General features: G+C 41.2%; 2 protein-coding genes across 45 annotated transcripts in view; one reads left to right on the top strand and one right to left on the bottom strand.

Moving 5' to 3' along the window:
* LOC116850682 overlaps positions 1-20,175 on the top strand; it is a 108,944-nt gene that overhangs the window by 45,305 nt on the left and 43,464 nt on the right. For all 3 annotated transcript variants that reach the window (XM_032829273.1, XM_032829274.1, XM_032829275.1), the window contains exon 2: positions 10,781-10,828. In XM_032829273.1, coding sequence (XP_032685164.1) covers positions 10,781-10,828 — 48 coding nt within the window. The remainder of the gene's footprint in view (positions 1-10,780; positions 10,829-20,175) is intronic.
* Positions 1-20,175, bottom strand: part of LOC116850672 (sodium channel protein para) — a 65,732-nt gene that overhangs the window by 26,546 nt on the left and 19,011 nt on the right. For 30 of the 42 annotated variants that reach the window (XM_032829216.1, XM_032829215.1, XM_032829218.1 and 27 more), the window contains 9 exons: positions 19,795-19,827; positions 13,009-13,164; positions 11,349-11,554; positions 6,174-6,302; positions 4,295-4,386; positions 2,875-3,087; positions 2,578-2,638; positions 1,945-2,254; positions 750-1,034 (listed from right to left, as the gene is read on the bottom strand). In XM_032829216.1, coding sequence (XP_032685107.1) covers positions 750-1,034; positions 1,945-2,254; positions 2,578-2,638; positions 2,875-3,087; positions 4,295-4,386; positions 6,174-6,302; positions 11,349-11,554; positions 13,009-13,164; positions 19,795-19,827 — 1,485 coding nt within the window. The remainder of the gene's footprint in view (positions 1-749; positions 1,035-1,944; positions 2,255-2,577; positions 2,639-2,874; positions 3,088-4,294; positions 4,387-6,173; positions 6,303-11,348; positions 11,555-13,008; positions 13,165-19,794; positions 19,828-20,175) is intronic. The other 12 variants (XM_032829220.1, XM_032829229.1, XM_032829256.1 and 9 more) reach the window with 1 other exon arrangement.

Here is a 20,175-nt window from a genome sequence, read left to right as displayed (position 1 = left end):
TATATATATATATATATATATATATATATATATATATATATATATATATATATATATATATATAATACGCCAAGCATGCTACACAGCGGCGGATATTACGGGAAGGCTCGACTCGTCGCGGTTTTCTCCTTCGCCGTGCGTTAATAGTAATAAAGACATTATATATGGTCTGAGGAATTAAAATCGAGGTATGTGCCAGGCGTTCGTGTTCGTTTAACTCCAATTTGATTGTGCCCGCGTTCACGTTTCTCTGAACGCGGATTGATTCAGTGTTTTCGCTTACTGTGTCTATAAACGAGATACCTGCGTACCAGCAGCACGTGCATACAAGTGACTACCGAGTTCGCCTGATCGCCCATTCGATTTGCATTCGTGTTTTCGTTTGCGCACGTGCCGGGACTCGCGCGATTCGATCCCCTGGTAACCCTGACAACTCCCTCCGTCAGCCCGGACGACTGCCGGACTGCGCTAAATAGATGGACGACAGTCCGTACACTTCGAGAGTCCCATGGAAAAGAGCCGGGGGCACGGACTGGGAGGAGCGACGCCCGGTAGACGCCCGTAATTTCGTCATCAGTCGCAATCGATTGCCGACGAGTCGAGTCGAATCGAATTGCCTCGCATAAGTTGCTCTCGTAGGAGCGAGGTGTCGTGGGAATTGAGGTTGATAACAGGGCCAAACGTGTTACATTACGTCGAAACGACGCGGAATGAAGGTCGGATCGTACATCTGCCAGCCGGATACTTACGGCGCTGACTTTTCGCACTTTATTGGCAGCGCTGTGGTTGTTGTTGATTTGTTTATGCCTCTGATCGCTCGCGGACTCGATCGAGCGTATGCTCATTTTCTCCTTGTTGTTGTCGTCGTTGCCTTTCTCCTGGCCGACGAACAGCTCGTAGCTGTGACACGAAAAGTCCGACGGCGACTTGACGATCTGCTCCGCGGCGGCGACCGCTGCCGCGGCCGCGGCTTCCCGCGCCGCAGCTTGCGCCGCGAGCTTGTTCTCTTTCGCCAATGCGGCCTCCTCAGCTTCCTGTCGACATAAATGGAACGACATACGTCAGTGCTTTCGAATAATTCTAATTTCGAGAGAGACTACACTCTCTCAACAAACTCTGGTTTGACATTTTTGTGTAAGACTTTACAATTGCAAATGTTCAAATATTTATTAGTCAGAATATTCTATATTTCTGTGCAGCAAATGCCACTATAGTAGTTTTAACAACCTCATACTCAGTAAACATCAACTGACAGCAGCGTTATATCAATGTTATAATTTACCACTTCGCGGTATAACTGTTATATATACGAAGAAAATATTGTAGCAAAATTATATTTCTTTTTGCAGTTTTTTGTAAAGCTGGACTGATATTGTAATATAAATTATTATAGAAATAGTAAATTTGATGACCTACTTTGATAAAAAAAAAAAAAACATTCAAGTAATTACAATAATTTTATAATAAAAAATTGTTTAATATTTTTAAACAAATATATTGTAATTTTGATCATAATTCTGTATGATCTAAGTTTACGAGAAAATTTTATTGTAATTTTTACTACTATATTTTCATTCCAGTAATTACAATAATTTTATAATAAAAAATTATTTAATATTTTTAAACAAATATATTGTAATTTTGATCATAATTCTGTAAGATTTAAGTTTACGAGAAGATTTTATTGTAATTTTTACTACTATATTTTCATATACAGCATTGTTAATATTGTATATTATACTTTTACATTTTTACACTTTTATTGAGTGGGAAATTATGACATTGATGTAATGTTACTTTTAGTTGGTGTTTACTGGGTATGCACACTGCTGCTATTATTCTTTTATTAGAACAACAAAAACATAGTTGGCGCTCAAAGTTTGTATAATGCGATTAATAATCTTAATTCTCTCAATATATCGATATTCGTTCTTGTTCACTCACCCTCATGGCTTCCTCCTCGGCGGCTTCCTCCTCTTCAGCCTTCTTTTGCAACTCGTCGTATGACATCGCGACAATGGCGAGGATCAAATTCACGAGATAGAAGGATCCAAGGAAAATGATGACGATGAAGAAGAGCATGTGCCACGGTCCGGCCGATCTCAGCACCAGTTGATAGAGATTTTCCCAATAATCCTGAGTCATAAGACGAAAGGCGGAGAGCAATGCCCACCCGAATGTGTCGAAGCTCGTGTAGCCGTAATTTGGATTATCGCCGTACCCTTGTAAACATGTGTAGCCGGGAAGGCACTGCCTGCGTGCGGAAAACATCGCATGATTTTTGCATCTTATGGACGCCCATTGTAAACCCGCTTCAACGTCAACATTGGGCGCATTCAGTAGAAAAAGCGCTCAGTGAGCAATCAACGATTATTGGTTCTTGCTATTAGATCCCTAAATCTAGACCAATTACATTGACAAATTACTCAACTGTTGTGCAACTGTTGAGTCTACTGAATGCAGCCATTATCTTTCTCTCTTTTAACGGTCGATCTTGACGTTCTTTCGTCCGAGTTGACAGTATTATTAAAAAAAAAAAAGAAAAAATGTAACGTAAATAAATAATCGTCAACTTACCCTGCCCCCGATGAATTTCCGCATAAGGGCATATTTTTAGCCTCGTCCACGTACCAATTAGCTGCGTGGGAGAAACAACGACACAATGCGCGATTTAATAATGTATTATCGGAAATTAATTTCAAGGGAAACTCTTCATTATTCTCATGAAATCATCAGCTTGCGTGAAAAGCTCTTCGTTAACATTGGCGTTTACACTCGAAAGTTTATGCTAGTGAAATATCGCTGAGCTGACTGAAACTACGGGAGTCTTCTTTAGAGAACATTTTAAGATACGTCACGGAGGGAACTACTTACTATCATTACTAACGAATCGCTCCCAATTCTCGTGTGTGAGATTGCCCCAGGAGCCGTCCTCAGGAAAGTTCTTTATACACTTTTGCGTGAGGACCCCCATATAAATCTGAAGGCCCATCAGCGCAAAGACGGAGAGGGAGAACATCGTCAGGATTATCACATCGCGCAGGTTCTTCACGGATTCTATCACAGCGCCGACAATGGTTTTCAAACCTAGAAAACGAGAACAGAAGGACAGTAGACTCAGTGTGGGGCCCGCGACAACAGCAGCCGCTCGGAAAAAGCATCCTGTATCGGCTTGCCGTGCGAAAGAGATGGCGACTCGACCGAGGCAGGCATGTGGATGAAATGTGAGAGATGCGAGAGTGTCTCGGAAGGACCGACGTAAGAAAAGAGATCTTGAAGGTTTGGGAGGAGCATCGAATACGCGCGCAATGTACTGCAATCTCACGAATTGCGTAACATTATAGTCGTCTTCCGAAATGCGCAGAAAGCACTGACAGTATTGTTCTTACGTTCTGAAATTGTTTTCAGCGTGCTGTAAGAAAGTAACAGTTACTGCCTTTTTTATGTAAATAACTCCTAAAGAAATGCAGATTTCCAGCTGATTTACATACTCTCGAGATAATGCAAGTTCAGTAATGCATATAGTGACTGGCAGTTTAAACTAAACAAGTAAGAATCATGTAAAAAAAATAAGAGGAAAGAGAATTACAAACGATGTTATTGATGAAATATACACTAATTAATGAAAGTTAAAATAATATGTACGAAATATATTTCTCTATTGCCAGATATGATTATCAAGAAAGTATTATCAAGTTACAATTATTAACTCTTACAATTGTTAAAGAAAATGAAGAATGAAATAAAGTCATGAATCATGATTCATGACTTCAGCAGCGGTACTGTCAGTACTGTCAACGCTTCGCGAAAGACCGTTTCTGTCACATACTGGATATCCCGAAGTTATCGCGATTCTAAGATCAGAAATGAAGTTTCGCTCGGTCGAGCTTTGGAAAGAATTGATCGATACAAGTAACCTTTCTCTCTTTTCACGCGTATTTCACTCCGGATTAGCCGGAGTAATTAAAAAAGATTCGTGCATCGAGTTCGATAATTCGTTTCGCGTAATCAAGACCGGAAAAAGGAGGTGAAGGTTAAGGAGAAGGAAATAAAAATGGAAAGGGAGACAAATCGATCTGAAGGGAGGAATAAATGTCGCGTGCCGTGGAAATATATGCCGGATGGCAAACAGGAACGACGATGTGAAGTGGTGCGAGCGAGGCTGCGTCGAAAGAGATGTGAAACTGTCTGTCGTAGACACGTGATGATACGGGCGAACGTGTGTACAACGACCGCGGCAAGTGTCTAGAAACCACTATTTGCATCTACAACCACTTCTATTCTCTAAGCATACCTGGTACAATAGCGACAGTCTTCAAGGCTCGGAGGACTCGAAATGTCCTGAGAGCGGCAAGGTTGCCTAGATCTATGCCCATCGTCACATAACTGCAATACACCCGAACATCACACACATTACAGTGATACAAACAAAAAGACAGAACTTTTAGAAAAAAAAAAAAAGATCGGGGGAGGTAGTGGTGTGATAGTTACGCAAACGGTCATAATACTCGCTACTTTTCCTATTGCCTACCAAAAGTCTGCATGAACTGCAAAGTGTAATCGTATATAAAGGTAGCTATTACTGCATGCACGATTCAACGTAACACGCCGTGTACCGCTTGCCACGCGTTCCTGCTGCTCGCCGAGAGATCTTCCTCACGAGCCCGTCGCGTTATTTCCAACGGCGACGATATCTCTCGCACGTCCCGTCGTCGCGACGAGCGCGATTCGAACGATCGCGACGCGCGAAATATATCACGCGGCTGTCAAATTATTTTCGCCGTTGCCATGCGGATTTCTCGTCGACGACATTGAACGTTGCTCCCCGGATCCGGATCCTTTTACCGCGGCGAGATACAATCGCGATTTTAATAGCGATACAATCGCGCCGAATCGTTCTAATAGGGCGTTTTGATTGGATCGACACCGTAAACGGGAGGATCGGATTCGTAATCGGCTCCCGATAACGCGGACGCCTACGTCGCGAGAATCAAAGGCAGCAAAGAACGATATTTTGAGGAAAAATTCGCCGCGCGACGAAAGATTGTTGAATCTCGTGGCACGCGACCGGCAATGTTACGATGCGCAGCTGAGTACTCGTTTATCGAGTGAAACGTATACACGTATCGTTCATCTATGAACAATTACTGAAGTATAAGTATATATATATGTGTATATATATATAGATATATATACTAAACTACAACAATTAGTCAACTGTTCCAATGGACTCGACGTAAAAGTACTAATGTCTAAAGTCAACGTAATTACGATGGCAATAAAGAGAGAACTCTCTGTTGAAGGTCACTAAGAGATAAAAGATAATAACTATCCCTATCTAGGTAAGCTAATTCAAGTACCTAGAATAAATACACCCCAGTGTGTAATATGCGTGTATGCGCGTACGTGTCTCTGCGTGTGTATCGTGAGGCGTGATGAACGGAGAGATCGAATACAACTCGATGCTACGTAAGTCTTACGTTAGCATACTCAACGGATCTAGCGAAGAAGTCTACTGTCATAACCTGGAATGATCTAACTTGAGACTAATTAGCGTTTTCTTTTCTGTTTCTTTTTTTTTTTTCTGGACAACGCTTCGCCGTTTCGATGCTTCGTCGCACGAAGGTCGCCGCAATCTTTCTTTATCATCGATTTTCCCGTCGTCACGCGATTTGGCGACTTGCTCTTTTTCTTTTGGTTTTCTCGATTAGATCGACAGCTAACTGATCGTGAACTATCTGCTATTGAGGGAATTTGCGAACATGACAGTCCCTATTAATTATCGCAAATTTCGTCGGACGTTTCAACGTCTTGAAGTCTAAAACAAAGAAGAGCAAACTCTAGTCGAGTTAATCGGGATGAGGTGCAGTTCATAAGAACTGAAACGGCGCTCAGGCTACTTCCGGTTAGTACCCGCGTCATTTTCGCGATGACTCTTCCTCTCTTTTTCTCGATATAACAACGATTTTTCCTTTCTCACCTCTTTTTTTGTTCTTTCCGTACATATTCTATCGTGTACTCGCGGTTGTCTATTCTTTTTCTTTTTTTCTTTTTGCATACGCCTCGCTCTCGCGTTTTCTTTCTCTTTTTTCCCCTCCCTTTCTTTCTCTCCCTCTCTCTCTCTCTCTCTCTCTCTCTCTCTCTTTTAAGAAAAATAAGTTTTAACTACTCACGCTAAAGTTATAACTACAAAGTCGAGCCAATTCCATGCATCTCTAAGATAGGTAAAACGCTGCAGAATGAAACCCCTCGCCATCACCTTAACGGCGGACTCAAATGTGTAGATGCCCGTAAATATCACTCTGAAAACAACAAACACACCAGCTCAGCTTCTTAAGTGCTAATCCAGTCGCGATTTTCTACCGTCTAGCGCGCATCAAGTCGCGACCGAAGAAGACACGTTCTCGCGTAGAAATGCGATCACTAATTCATAATTATTACGTTTAATTATTATATTATATGACAGACACGTATTTGCTGATCAGTATCTGTGATCTGTAAAATCTTGACGAATGAAAATTGAGACTAGCGTCTTTCGCTTCAAAATTGCAACAACAGTTTACCCATGAATTTGGAAGCGAGGAAATCTCGCGTTGAACAGCGTGATCACTTTCGCCAGCGAGATAAACCGCGTCTAAACTCGGCGTGATAATCTCCGCTCAACTACCTCCGCGTCATCTAATTGATATTGCGTATTTGTGTTAAACTACGAATACCTTCGAATGAAGCACACGGTGCACGCAAATGAACGGATTATCATCGCTTTGACGAGGGATGGTGAGAATTAGTGAAAATCCTCCATCGCGGTCGCGTTATTTCGTGTTTGCATGTGCGCGTGTTACAGACGCACACGCGCAAACACAAAACAAAAAATAGGAAAATTGGACACACCATCGTAGAGATTTCATATTAATAGGACCATTAAATGCACGATTAATTATTGATTAATTATAACATAATTGCGTTATTAATGGACGGCAATATCACGCCTTTTAAAAGTTTACGCAACGCTTATTTATTTCTCTCATTTCAAAGCACACGCGCGTTCAGTTCGAGCTAGTGTAAATTAATGTAATACGCGTGTACAGTCGATCGTCATCTATTTCACTGGCCTCTATGGGATTCTTCTTCTCCATTGCTCGCGCAAAATTCGGGAAAGTCATGGTGGTCATAAATTTGTAATAATGTAATGTAAAAATACCAATACCTGGACACATACCCAATCCTGGATATTCTTGTTTTGGTATTTAACCATCAATATTTAAACTTTCAACATAGAATATATATTCAATATATGTGTACATATTCTTTATAAACAGAAAAAACTATCATTCTACTGTTAAGAAAAGCGATTTCTCAGTTTACTTTGCTACTTTCAAGTAATGATTACTTCCAACACAGAACTTGATTTTTCTTGACAATAGTCTTGAAATATATTTATCACAAATTTTATAAAAGCTCATTATCTTATATATTCAAAAGAAAAATTTATTCTCTTATTTTTTAAACAAGAGTGTCATAAAACTTTATCGGAGAAAAAGTTTATTCGACTCTACACTGAGGTAAAAATTACCTTAAAATAAAAAAATATTTCTTTGATGGGTGCCATTAACAATATTTGGTTTAAATAAAGAGAATTTAGATTTAAATAAATATTTCTTTGATGGGTGCCATTAACAATATTTGGTTTAAATAAAGAGAATTTAGATTTAAATAAATATGTTAATGACACCCATCAAAAAAATATTTGTTGATTTTAAGATAATTTTTCCCTCAGTGTATGTGAATAATAAGCAAACGAAATTTTTGTTTTTATTTAATATTCTTGATTGCGAAATGCCAAACTTATTAAGAATCAGAATCAAAAGAATGTAATCTCTCGAATAAATTTGATGCTTATGACGAACGTATGACAGATTTGCAGATATGTAAAAAAAATATATGAAATATTTTAAACACATTTACTTGAATGCAGTATATCTTTTTCTATGTGTGCGTTAGAAATCCAAATATATCTATTTAAAGACCAAAACAATGACAATGTCCAGGATTAGAAGTACGTGTCGAGGCATTGGTACTTCTGCCTTACTATGCGTCGAATCGTTCGCGCGATTTGCCAAGTCGCCTAATTCTACCTCTAGAGAGACTAATACAAAACTTACCAACGGAATACAATTTATCACAGTCTCTACTCATATATTAGAGCTATAACACGTAGAACATTACTTGAAATATCTATTCTTCACAACATATGATCGCCGTAAGCCTTCGATGAGTCTTCTTTTCTTTTTTCCTTTTCTTTTTTTTTCTTGGACCGATTAACGCGAGGGATAAACGTCGAGTCGAGTCTTTAAAGACTCCTTCGAGACTCGGGAGTATGTGTAAATGACAATACAAATAACCGCATCTCCAGCTTAGGCTCGTCGGCACGCTAAACTACGCAGATTTAAAGTCACTTAAGGGCAAGCTTAAGTGTGTATCGTCCCAGTCGCCGTAAGATACTCTCGTGTATCTCAGGAAAATACGACATTTTCAACCGCGTTCGCCTCCTCTTCGTGTCAATCGCGTGCGCAAAGTGCGATGATATGAATTTGTTTACCGAGTTACTTCTTCTTCTCCTCCTTTTTCGAGTATCAAACACTCCAAACCATGTTCGATTCTCGAATATAAATAGAAATGTGACAATCCTAGTCGAAATTTTACTCCTACATTAACCCTGCGAACTTCAAGTTCGCTCAAACTTGAAGCACCAATGAGAGCTACCACATTACGTAGGCTATTATTATTTTCGCAATGCTGTAAGATATTATTTATTGTCATTTTCGAGGCTTGAAGAAACGTCTGTTTCAAAATTATTTGATATTCGGTCATCTAAATATTTTTATTCGTATATTTCTTTTGATTCTTATTTCTACTCTGTAAATTTTTGAAGTGAAATTTACTCGAAGAATTGATCGATATACTGCAGTATTCTTATCCAAATTCATTATCCTTTTATTTCATATGCGCTAGTTATATTTTGAGAACTGAAATGTGATATTAAAATACTTGCTATGTTAACGAAATTGACTTGAAATGTTCCTTAGCAAAATAAACTTTATTAGCAGTCTATTTCTGCTATTACTAAGCTAAGATTACTAAGAACATAATAAAATTGGAAAGAATTTATATTAAAAAAAAGAAAAATATCATATTTTCTTTATGTAGAATGAATTCTTCACTTTGAATCGTTGAATGAATATTTTCACTCGAAATTGAAGAGTGAATCTAATGCATTTTACCGCCAAAGAAACATTCACCGCGATCGATTGAAATAACCACTCCATATAGAGTCAGAATCCATTCTAATCTCGAGAAACAATTGTAGTTTCGAGTGGCAATATTTTCACTACCGCCTCGACTGGAAATATACTGCTATCTTTTACTTTAAGAAATTTAGAGAGTAAATATATGACTAATTATGTGACTTATTTAACTGCAAGTAGAGTATATGCGACAAGTAGATGTTAAATAGTTAATGTAAGTAAATAATGGGATTGATGAAGAGACAACAAACTTTCCTCTTTCATGATGTTGTGATCTCTCGACTACCGAAACTATGTGCGTATTGTTACTAAACACACAATGACAGTTGAAGATTAATAGAGGAATGACTCAGCCCTTTTTGTCGTTTGTTGGGAATTCAAGTACGTCGCATACTTGTCCGTGACCGAATCATTGTCTCCCGCCGGCGAGTGACACACACACACACACACACACATCCACGACGTGTGTAAGTGTATTGACGCGTTGTTTACAACTCGGGTGATTGAAATATATTTCGTCGGCTTTTAAAATGTGTATTTAATCGAAGTCTCGCGCGTCAGCATTGCGTTCATTCACACGTGCTTCTCCGATCGACTCGTATCTACGCGAGTATTTGTGTTAATGTCAATGCCAGTACCACGAAGAAGTCTGACGTCAGCGTATAGGATGATGAAACACGGGCAGTGGTAGATCGTGTGTTTACAACTGTATCCAATTACTTAAGCGGGATGTTTCTAGCTTTAACGGACGCTTGACGAAAAAGAGCGAAGACACTCTCAAGTCGATATTTAGACCGATATTTATAGCCCGTCATCGTTATCCAACGAATAATTATGATGCTAATTATGATGTAAGTAATTTAAAACTGCAAACTCCGGCCTTAGAATCTAGTCTCAATTATTGATTTGTGCGTCTAATAATGTTGGTTATGCCGTAGGACATTTCACTTCGCAAATCTACCGTCTTCTTTTTTCAATTTTTTCACCTTATTATTGTATTATATATAAAATTTAATTTCTGTTGGTATACGGCATTATCTGTTGATGTCGTTGATGTTGATATCGTCGGTACATACGCAATTGATGTGCCCTTCTACAACTTCTTTCGAATATCCAAATCCTCCAAAAATTTCCAACGTCTCTCAATGATAAATATTGAAAAAATTGTAAAAAGAAATTTGTTGTTTCATATTCTATCGATCCCATTATTTATCCATCTTGTTTACTCATTATCCTCTTGTAGTACGTGCCATATCTGCTAAATTAAATTCTTATTTAACTTAGCAGATATGGCACGTACTACAAGAGAATAATGAGTAAACAATATAGATATATCTTATACATATCTTTATATATAATTAACTCATTGCTCGTTGAAAATAAGAGTAGACTAAACTATTATATTAAGAGTAGACTAAAATAGAATAATAAAATAACTGAATAGTTAATAATCCCGAAATAAATGCTTGTTTCAGGACATGGAGAAAGCGGCAGTAATGGGATTAACCATTTGCAGCACACAGGTAGGATAATATAGCCTATATATAGAGTCATATCTCTAGCGAAATACTCTTCATAAATTCTTCAAGTTCGGCTTCAAAATTTGCGATATTAATGTAGAAGCAAAATCTTGACTCGGGAAAACGCGTGAATATGTCATTGGAGTGACTGTTCAACGTATCCACGACTGGCTTCGCGGCAGATGTAAGCTATTAGCTTACATCTTCTTTAAACAGTCAAGAAGTCGATATAAATATCAGCGGCTCCGTAAAATACCAATTTAAACGTCTCTATGTGCCTTACGTACATTCATTCTATAATGTAAAGCTGTACACGAATGTACATAAAATTACAAAGACGACGAATTCTCTTTCCGATTCTCTCTTTTTCACGTTTTTAATGAGTAGCGTAAATAGAAGACACTCCGCTCGCGCTCATAAGTGTTTTCAATGAAATCGCCGCTCGTCCCTCCGTCCTCTCGACAGAGTCGCAAGTGAGAGAACGAGTAATCGCCGATAGCACAGTGTAGGTAGGAGTACTCACTCGGTGGACTCGATGGTGGGCGTGGTGGGCATGATCATGAGTATACAGTTAACCAATATCGTGGTGATGATGAAGAGAGAAAAGAGCGGGTGGACCAATATGTAAATGGCCACACGTCGTATAGGGTTGAACGGGTCGAGGATCCACATCGCGTTCGTCGCTGAGAACCTGAATATGTCCTTTCCCTTGCTAATGACAACGAAGGTCTGCGAACAGATATAACGTGCACGGTCAAATGCTTATTGCATCGGGAAGAGATGAATGTCGGTTTTACGCGAAAGGCAGGTCTTTCCCGTTGCTTCTCTCGGCCGGTCTCCACCCTTGCTTCGTTGAGTCGCGCGGTTGAATCGCGTTTTGCAGATTCGACTAAAGTTTCAAAGAGCTTGCGGGAGAACATTCTCCTCGTGGATTACGTTCCACGCATTGTACTTCGCTGATCATTACGCGGCGAAACGGCGCGTTGTTATTACGCAGACGTACATACAGACTGTATTCGCGCCATTACAGCTGCAAGGGGGTTACACAGAAGCAATTATATGTCACTCGACGCGAAAGTTTGAAAATAGCCGCACAGTCAGATACGCAGAGGCAGCGGGTGAGCGCCGGCGTCTCGTTACACACAGAAAACTCGTTGTATACTGCACGGGGAAAATATTATAGTCTCCTTTCATACAAGTTCTTTCTTCAATTTTACTGTGTTTTTACACTGAGGAAAAAATATCTAAAAATTAATAAATATTTCTTAAGTGAGTACCATTAACGTATTTACTTAAATAAAAATTCTAAACCGAGTATTGTTTACTCGATTTAAATAGTTTAGGAACAGACGTCGGTGTGTTACTAAGTTGCTGAGAAACAATAAATTTCGCTAAAAATATAGCAATTTTTTCACAACTAATTTAATTTCAGCAAATTTAATTTCAGCTAATTTAATTTCGATTTCTGTACAATTAGCGCATATGATGAAAAGAACAGTTACGACAGAATTTGTGCTTGTGCATCGCGAATATATTCTTCGGTTACGAAATTCTATAGTAATATTCTCCTTTATAATAATTTCATAATAATTCTTATTATAAAATTCTGTCTGTGCATTCAAGAAAACGTCACTCGTTTCGAGTATTTCATAAGTTTGCATACTCGCAAATTTAGTCTCCATCGTAAGCATCAGATTTATTAGGGATACACTCTGAATCCTAGTGAGTTTAGCATTCCAATCAAGAATATTAAATTAGAAGAAAAATTCGGTTTACATATCGCATAGAATCGAGTCGATCAACTTTTCAATAAAGTTTCAATAATATTCTTATAAAGAGAGTCGATTTCTTTTTCGAGTGAGATAAAATAATAACGAGCTTTTCTAAAATTTATGATGAATAAATTTGCAGACTATTTTTAATGAATTATTTTTAATATATATTTAATATTATTTAATGAATTTGTGATGATAAATTTGCAGATTATTGTCAAGAAAATATTTTTCGTCAGGCATCACCTAAAAGAAGGGAAGCGAACTGAGTAATCGCATTTCTCGGCAGTAGAATGAGATCTTTCTGTGTGTAGAGAGGCCAATTTGCCGGGCAATATCCTGCGTCTCGCGGAAAACTCGAACTAATTAGCTCGAAGAGCTGAACTAATTAGTGCGCAACGATGCTGGTACCCTTTGATTGTGGTAGAAGCTATCGATATCCTCGAGAGGTGTGGAGGCCAACTCGGGTGGAAATTCGTTGTGCAGTCGGACCGGGAGCGGCCCTCCCTGCTCGAACATCGGGTCCGGCTGAGGACCTTCGTCCTCGTCCTCGTCGTCATACCGTACCTGCGAACGAGATTCTCATAAGATTAACTTTCAATTCGCGGCGCCGTCCTTTCTTTTTCTTTGCCCCTTTATCTCTCGCCATATTATCGCCGCCATGGCGGTTGTTCGATGACACGCTCGGATCTTCACGGAGACAGAAATACATGTAAGTGCATATACCTTTTCGCGAATATACTCGGAACAAGAAGGACGTGTCGTTTTCAGACGTCTAGTCCGATCGACAATAGCAAAGTCACTTCTGTGACGTTCCCGTCGTCGAAGCGAGCCCGTCCGAGTTGCGTCGTGCAATGCCGGCGAGCAGAAGAAACGACCTCGCTTTCGACTCGCGTTTCTCAATTTTGTGAAACTAATTCTCTCTCGACACGTCCGTTGTGCTTTTCTCTATGGATCGTCTCGCCTGGAAGATCAAATTGGGCCATCGTACATCTCATACACTTCATTCTCGGGCACGAAGAGCGAGAATAATCGAGTGATCGATCGTGTGATGAATATTTCCAAAACGCTTTCCCCCCTTCCCGCCTCTTCTCATTACAGAGAGTTTCGCGCGAGATTGGCAAGGGACACGTGCGGCATTCAGATGTACATTCACAAAGTCCCAAGATGTACGCTCACGAAACAGCCGTGAACGTAAACTTGATCGCGCGGAAGGTCGAAAATACGTAACACGCGGTGGTTAGTCCCGCGCAAGGTAAGGACGCGAGCGTGAAATATTCAGTCCCGTCGCATGAAATATTGGAGGGGAAATCGCTTCTTCGGAAATATTCATTCGCGTGCTTTTCCAGCCGCCACCAGTTATTCATAACCCGCTTCTAGATGAGCTCTACCTGCGACTGCATCGTGCCTGTATCGCGCTGGTGCATCGCGAAACGAAGTCCCGAGAGCTTGGCCGGCACTTCGGCCGTGAGATCGAGTGAGAACGGTGCAATTAAACACACATTGCGCGTGAGACCGCCAAGTGTTGGACAACTCCGTGCCGCAACTTCGGGTAAGATAAGTCTCGCGGCAAAAGAATTTCTTCCTTGAGTGACTTCACGTAAAACCGCGCGAGATATAAATCGCTGATAAAACTCAGCTTATCGTTATCGTCTCGATCACGCATAAATAAATAACATAAATACATTTCCGAGAAGTGAAAGAGAAACCGAGAGAGAACGCAAACAAACAAACGACCAACACTGAAAAGAGCAAACAAATGCCGCGGTCGACGTTCGCGGAATTCGATTTACGTTATCATCGCGCGTTAGGGAAACAAATCGCGCATATAAATTGCTTATACGAGTAAGCAAGAAACGTAAACATCGTGTTGATAACGCGAAAAGAAAACTGAGATTACTCGATCGACGACGCAATCGTAATCGTAACGATAACGAGCGGGGCTCGGAAATTCGTGCGGTACCGCGCGCAGGATCGATGTGCTCGCGCGTGTACATACGGTGGCTAGAGTTCCTCCAGTCTAGTCAGAGCTGGGTCAAAGCATGACGATTCCTGATCCGCATCCCGTCCACCATTTTTAGGGATAACGTGAATGGGAGTGAGAGAGAAAACTCTAGTTGGAGTGAAAGAGAAGCGGAGACTGAAGTGACGCTGCAGCTTCTCTCTCGCTCACTCACTCGCTTCCTCCCCACAAATGGCGGACGATGGCCTAACTTTGACTGGAGGTACTCCAACGGTGGCGCAACATACGGTCGGTGCTAAAAGCGGGTCGTGAACATACGAACCTGAAGAAGGTCCACGCGATCAGCTCGACTTTGGCCCCTCCTACGGCTCGAAAGCTCTGGCGAGTCGTAATTAGAAAAAAAAAAAAAAAAAGAAAGATGCTATTCCTATTTTTCTTTCTCTCTACGTCCGACTCGACTCTGATATGCTAATAGTTTGCCTAACACTAGACACTAGTACAGCTCTATCCTATGTCTCTGGCAGCGAGAGATCCGCCGTGGCGGAACACAGCGGCGATCCTAGTGATCCTCTCGGCTAAGGGTTAAAACCGCTCGTCCGTCGTCGCGCGCAATTTCACGTAAGGGCTCACGGGCGCATGGCGAACTCGAGAGTCTCTCAACACGAAAGGGCGTCCGTTATGTTTCTCCGTCGAGATCTCTCTGTTTACCCAAGAATATATAATCTTATCCTTAACGGAGTCCTTTTGTATATATGGTCTCAAGAGAATTCTCCGAAAACCAAATTGGAAAATATTCTAAATACAATATTCTTAAAATAAGAACTCTTTTATCTCTTTTATTTCTTTTGTCTCTTTTATCTTTTATCATAAGTCTTGCTTGTCGCGTCTTTTGTGTTGCGCGTATATATAATACGTATAATAGGATATACTGAAAGAAAAAAGATATCTGAAAAATAAAAAAAAACATCTGCTTTTATGAAAAGCAACAGTTTCAGGAAAATATACAGAGTGCCTGACACTAAGCGTCCCACATCTGGTGTATATGTGAATTAGATTGAACTAAACATATCTGGTGTACATGTAAATTAGATCGAACTGAACACAAAATTGCTTTACTATTTTGCAAACACAATTACGTACGATTTTTTGTATTAATTAAAGAATGCTAGCGGATAATCGCGCGTGTTAATACACTAATGTTTTTTAATTAATAACTCAAAATCTTACACGGTTCTTTCCAAAATGGTAGAGAAATTTTATTTTCAGTTCAGACCTAATTTACATGTGCACAAAGTACGGAAAATATTTAGTATCAGACACCTTTATATTTTCTTCTTTGAAAGAAACTTTTTCTCAATATAAAGATATGTACATTAATATAAGAACAAATACGTCATTGGTACTCATCGAAATGTTTCTTTTTTCTTAATATTTTCTCTTTCAGTGCATTTTGCTTCAAGTAACACAGTCTTCTTGATTCAGGAGAAAAGAAGTTAGAATAAAATTCAGTAAATTCAATAGTTTACTTGACTGAAGTACTCTTTCGGTGAAAATTTCACTTAGAATATTACAGGAAATAGAGCAAATGCAATTGGAGTTTTACTTTCTTGAATGTTAGAATATTTTCCTCTTAGTTTTAAGAGATCATGTACAAGAGAGTTTCCAGTCAAGGATGAGATTGTATTTCTATTTGAATGTACTAGACGAGTCCACACTCGAGACTCTCGCAGCCTCGCACGCAGGCCTGTGCACCTACGCAAACTTTTTTGTGGCGGATTTGCTCGCAAACGCTCAGCTGAGCGTTATGTACTGAACGAGTTATCGATACGTTGGTGTCGGTAAAAACGTGAAGACCGCGCGGCGTCCCGTAAGTAAGTAAGTGATACAAGAAGATTGAGAGATCCACTTAATCGATACTTCCGACACGTGGTGAAGTATCTTAATTGGAGCTCCTCTGTCGGGAAAAACTACTACGTATCGAAACTTATGCAAGTGTCCTAATAAAAAGGTATCTATGCTAAAAACGTGTACGATCTAGATGACTAGGTCTAAGTCTGCGCAAGCCAAGTGTCTCTCGCCGAGATGGTTTTTGCGCGCGAAACAGACTCTTGCGTAGCGTGCTCGTGCGTGCCGAACGTTTTCTTTCCGCCTCGTTGATCGAGTCCCCGCGGGAGGGAAAACCTAAGGGAAGAAACACTCGAGGTACACCGCAGAGTCGCGCGAAAAAGCGCGCTATGGCGATTTCGCGAAAATGCGCGACCCGTCCGCGAGACGAACGTTTCGCCAAACTTTCGACCGCCGTTCTTGACTCTCCGTCGAAAACGTCGGCTATTTGGCTGACTCGAGTGTTTTATCGATTCGACCACGAGGCGGAAGCGTACAAGCATAGTGCGCGAGGAACGCGGAGAATCGCGCGTTGTCGCGAATTCAACGTGACTGCGGGTGAAGGGGATTCCTCTCGCGGCGTAACGCGCCGGAATTAAATTGTCGCAAATCCGAGGAATTCGCAATCCATTTTTGCGATCGCTTCGGCAGTGCGGAGCCTCCCGTCGTCGACGAGGGCGAGTGCAACTTCCTGTCATTGTGACTGAACGAACCGTAATAAATCAATACGATATCGCGCGGAAGACACCGTCGCGATTGCGTGCCTTGCTCGCGTACTTTGCTCGGCCGAAGCAGCTCTGCGACGGTGCGCGCTTGGTTTGCACAAAGATACCAAAAAGAAAGAAAAGGAAAGTAAGGCAAAACAGAGAAAGGCGTCGCAAGCGTTACATGTACAGCATACGATCTATATGAAGCATTTAGCAGGCGACTGCGACCTCCGCCCGCGAAATATTCGTGTCGTCGCGGCCACTGCGCGTAACACCAGCTTCTCTCGTAAGCATTTCTTTACAAGCGGATTTTTCAAGAGCGCACTGGAGCATTCCGCGCTGGAGGTCGCAGGACGTTTATTCCGCTTCGTTTCGCGACATGCGTTTCATTGAAAAAGGCAGGAGGTAAAGGTACCGATGCGCCTGGTCGTGAACATTCTTCTTGCTTTGGATTGTATTTCAAGATTCCACGTCCTCTGTGAGGCAAGTTTCACTGTAAATCCATAGTAACATAAACTATGGATTTCCAGTGAAACTTTCCTCACCAAGGACGGAATGCAAGCCCCGAGTCTTTAAATACGAATATTTCAACTTTCAACATCTATGTATATAATAATGGAATACTTGTCTGCATGTTGTTTATCAACTCCTAAACTGAATTTCGCGTAGTCATTCTTTAGAACCTCGTAAAATGCAGTCTACTATAACCTGGGCACCGCTCTTTCTAATTTCACCTCCTTGATATTTTATGATAATTTAAGTTTAGATGTTCTAAATATAAGAAACTCGCGCAACGCCGAGTGGTTTAAGCTAGTGAAATATTTATATATACTGAATATATGTGTATATTCTATGAAAAATTCTTAAAAATTTCGATATTCTATAGATTTAAAGGCCGAAACAATAAAAATGTCCAGGATTAGGTGCGTGTCAGGGGATTGGTACTTTTGCCTGAAGAAAAACGCGAGAATTCAACGCGTTTCATGCGCTCCGCGAGTGCGGCCTTGAAACTGGCTAGTGTTAGCGTTCGCGTCTCGTGAGCGAGTTTGGGATTAATCGTAACGCATCCGACATGATGTGATTCTAGCTCGCTTTTCGCAAGACCACGTTAGGCCTCCAACGTACAGGCGTTTAGCAGATATCGTTCGTGACTGTTGGACTCCCTTTCGGCGGGACTGAGAGCTCCGAATGTCTCTACGATTGTGCACGACCTTGCGGTTACGATTGATCCCAAAGCGCAGCTTCGCGACGCCGAGATCAAGCGCCGACGAATATCTCGCGGGTAAGCGTTAGTTAAAAGAAGCGCAAGCGCAGCTCGCTTTTACCGTAAGACGTCAAGACACTTGCCAAGGAGCGTGTATGTGTGTATGTTGCGAAACAACCAAAGGGCAATATACATATATACATGTATTTATATAGAGAAAGCACGCTGCTTTTTGTATCGTGTGCGTGCCAACTATCGTGAGACCTGATCACCTTTTTTAGCCGTGTTGTAACATCGGAGGAGAGAGAGAAGTACGCGATTAACCGCGATCGCGGCAAGAAAGATGTCCCCGACGTCGACATCCGACGAGGAGATGTCCGCGCGACATTGAGATATCAGCGGAGACGCGAGCGGCACGCGCGCTCGCCGAGAATAGTTCCCGAATTAATTAATCAAAACGTTTCGAATTCAATGCCTCGCGGATTAAACTTGCACATCTTCGGTGGCTGGTCGATATATCGACTCGGAATGATGACGCTCGGAATCGATACACACCGTGGCACGCAGGAAGAGAGAGCCAGGGGTTGAAACCTTTGCGGCTGCGACCGTTAGAACAAAAAGAAAAATAAGAGGAACACGCGAGTTCTCCGTGAAGAAATCGCGACGCCGCGACATTTGAGGTAAAGAAAGAAGGAAATATCACAACTATGAGAGCGGTGTCGGAAAAATCGATATCCGCTCGTCGAATTCGCCCGCGCGAACGATTCACCGGCGAGAACAGCGATGAGCAATCCGACGCGTTCCGCCTTATTTCGTATTCCCAGAGGAACAAAAGGCTGATAAAATCCTCCGCTGATTTTGCAGAGGCAGTGAGATATTTGCATGATGCGTCGCAAACGGGATAAATTTTAATCGGCAACAGAGACAGCACGGAAGACTCGACAAGTTGCAAAGTTCTCTCTCGCGGAAACGTAAAAATCCAAAACGCTCCTCCGAAGAAATCGCGTTCGCGATTAAAAAAAGGAAACGAAAAAATAGCAATTATTCGATTCATTTTTTCGATCCCTGCGCCAAATATAAGCAAGTAATCGTATCGTACGTGTGTGTGTGGGTGTGTGTCTGTATGGTGTCGGGCAGTGATTTACACGCGTGTCTAATTGACTGATTGGCCAAATGCTGCCAAGTGAGAAAGAAAATCGTGAGATCGTGTGCGTGTGTGTGTATGTGTGTTTACAGTGTGCGTGTGGTGTATACATGTGCATGTTTATGTACGCATGTATGTATACACGCCGGTGTATACGTGACTCGCACGTGTACGTGTGCATGTGTACGTGTGTGCACATGTGTGTGTGTAGTATTATATATATATATATGTTAGTAAGGTATAGAAGTCGGATGAGATAGAGAGCGGTATTACTTAGCGTGACGTAACGTCTTACTTCTTTTTTCTTTTTCTTCCGTCCAAAACCTCCCTGAAATTGGAGAAATGGAGAAACAGTCGTTACACACAGAGATACAGAGATCACGAGGGGTTTGTGGGCAAGGGGGCGGGGGTCGGGATATCGGCGAGTGTGAACAAACAGATTAAAGAAGTATGCTAATATGCAGTAAAAGATGGGTGTGTGAGTGCGCGCGCGACGCGATAACGTGGATCGATTCGCAGCTTTGGAAGAAGTACGAGCTGAATCGGGTAGTTTTAAGGGGGAAAGAGAGAGAGAAGAGAAGAGAGAGAGAGAGAGCGAGAAAGACAGAAGAAATCAAGAGGGTCAATGGCGAGAAAGGGAGGAGGAGGAGAGAGCACACACATGTTACACCTATAG

Source organism: Odontomachus brunneus, unplaced genomic scaffold, assembly GCF_010583005.1.
Source record: "Odontomachus brunneus isolate Ranch 3 - 2012 unplaced genomic scaffold, Obru_v1 Obru_scaffold_152, whole genome shotgun sequence".
Lineage (NCBI taxonomy): Eukaryota > Metazoa > Arthropoda > Insecta > Hymenoptera > Formicidae > Odontomachus > Odontomachus brunneus.
This window is presented reverse-complemented; position numbering and strand designations above follow the sequence as displayed.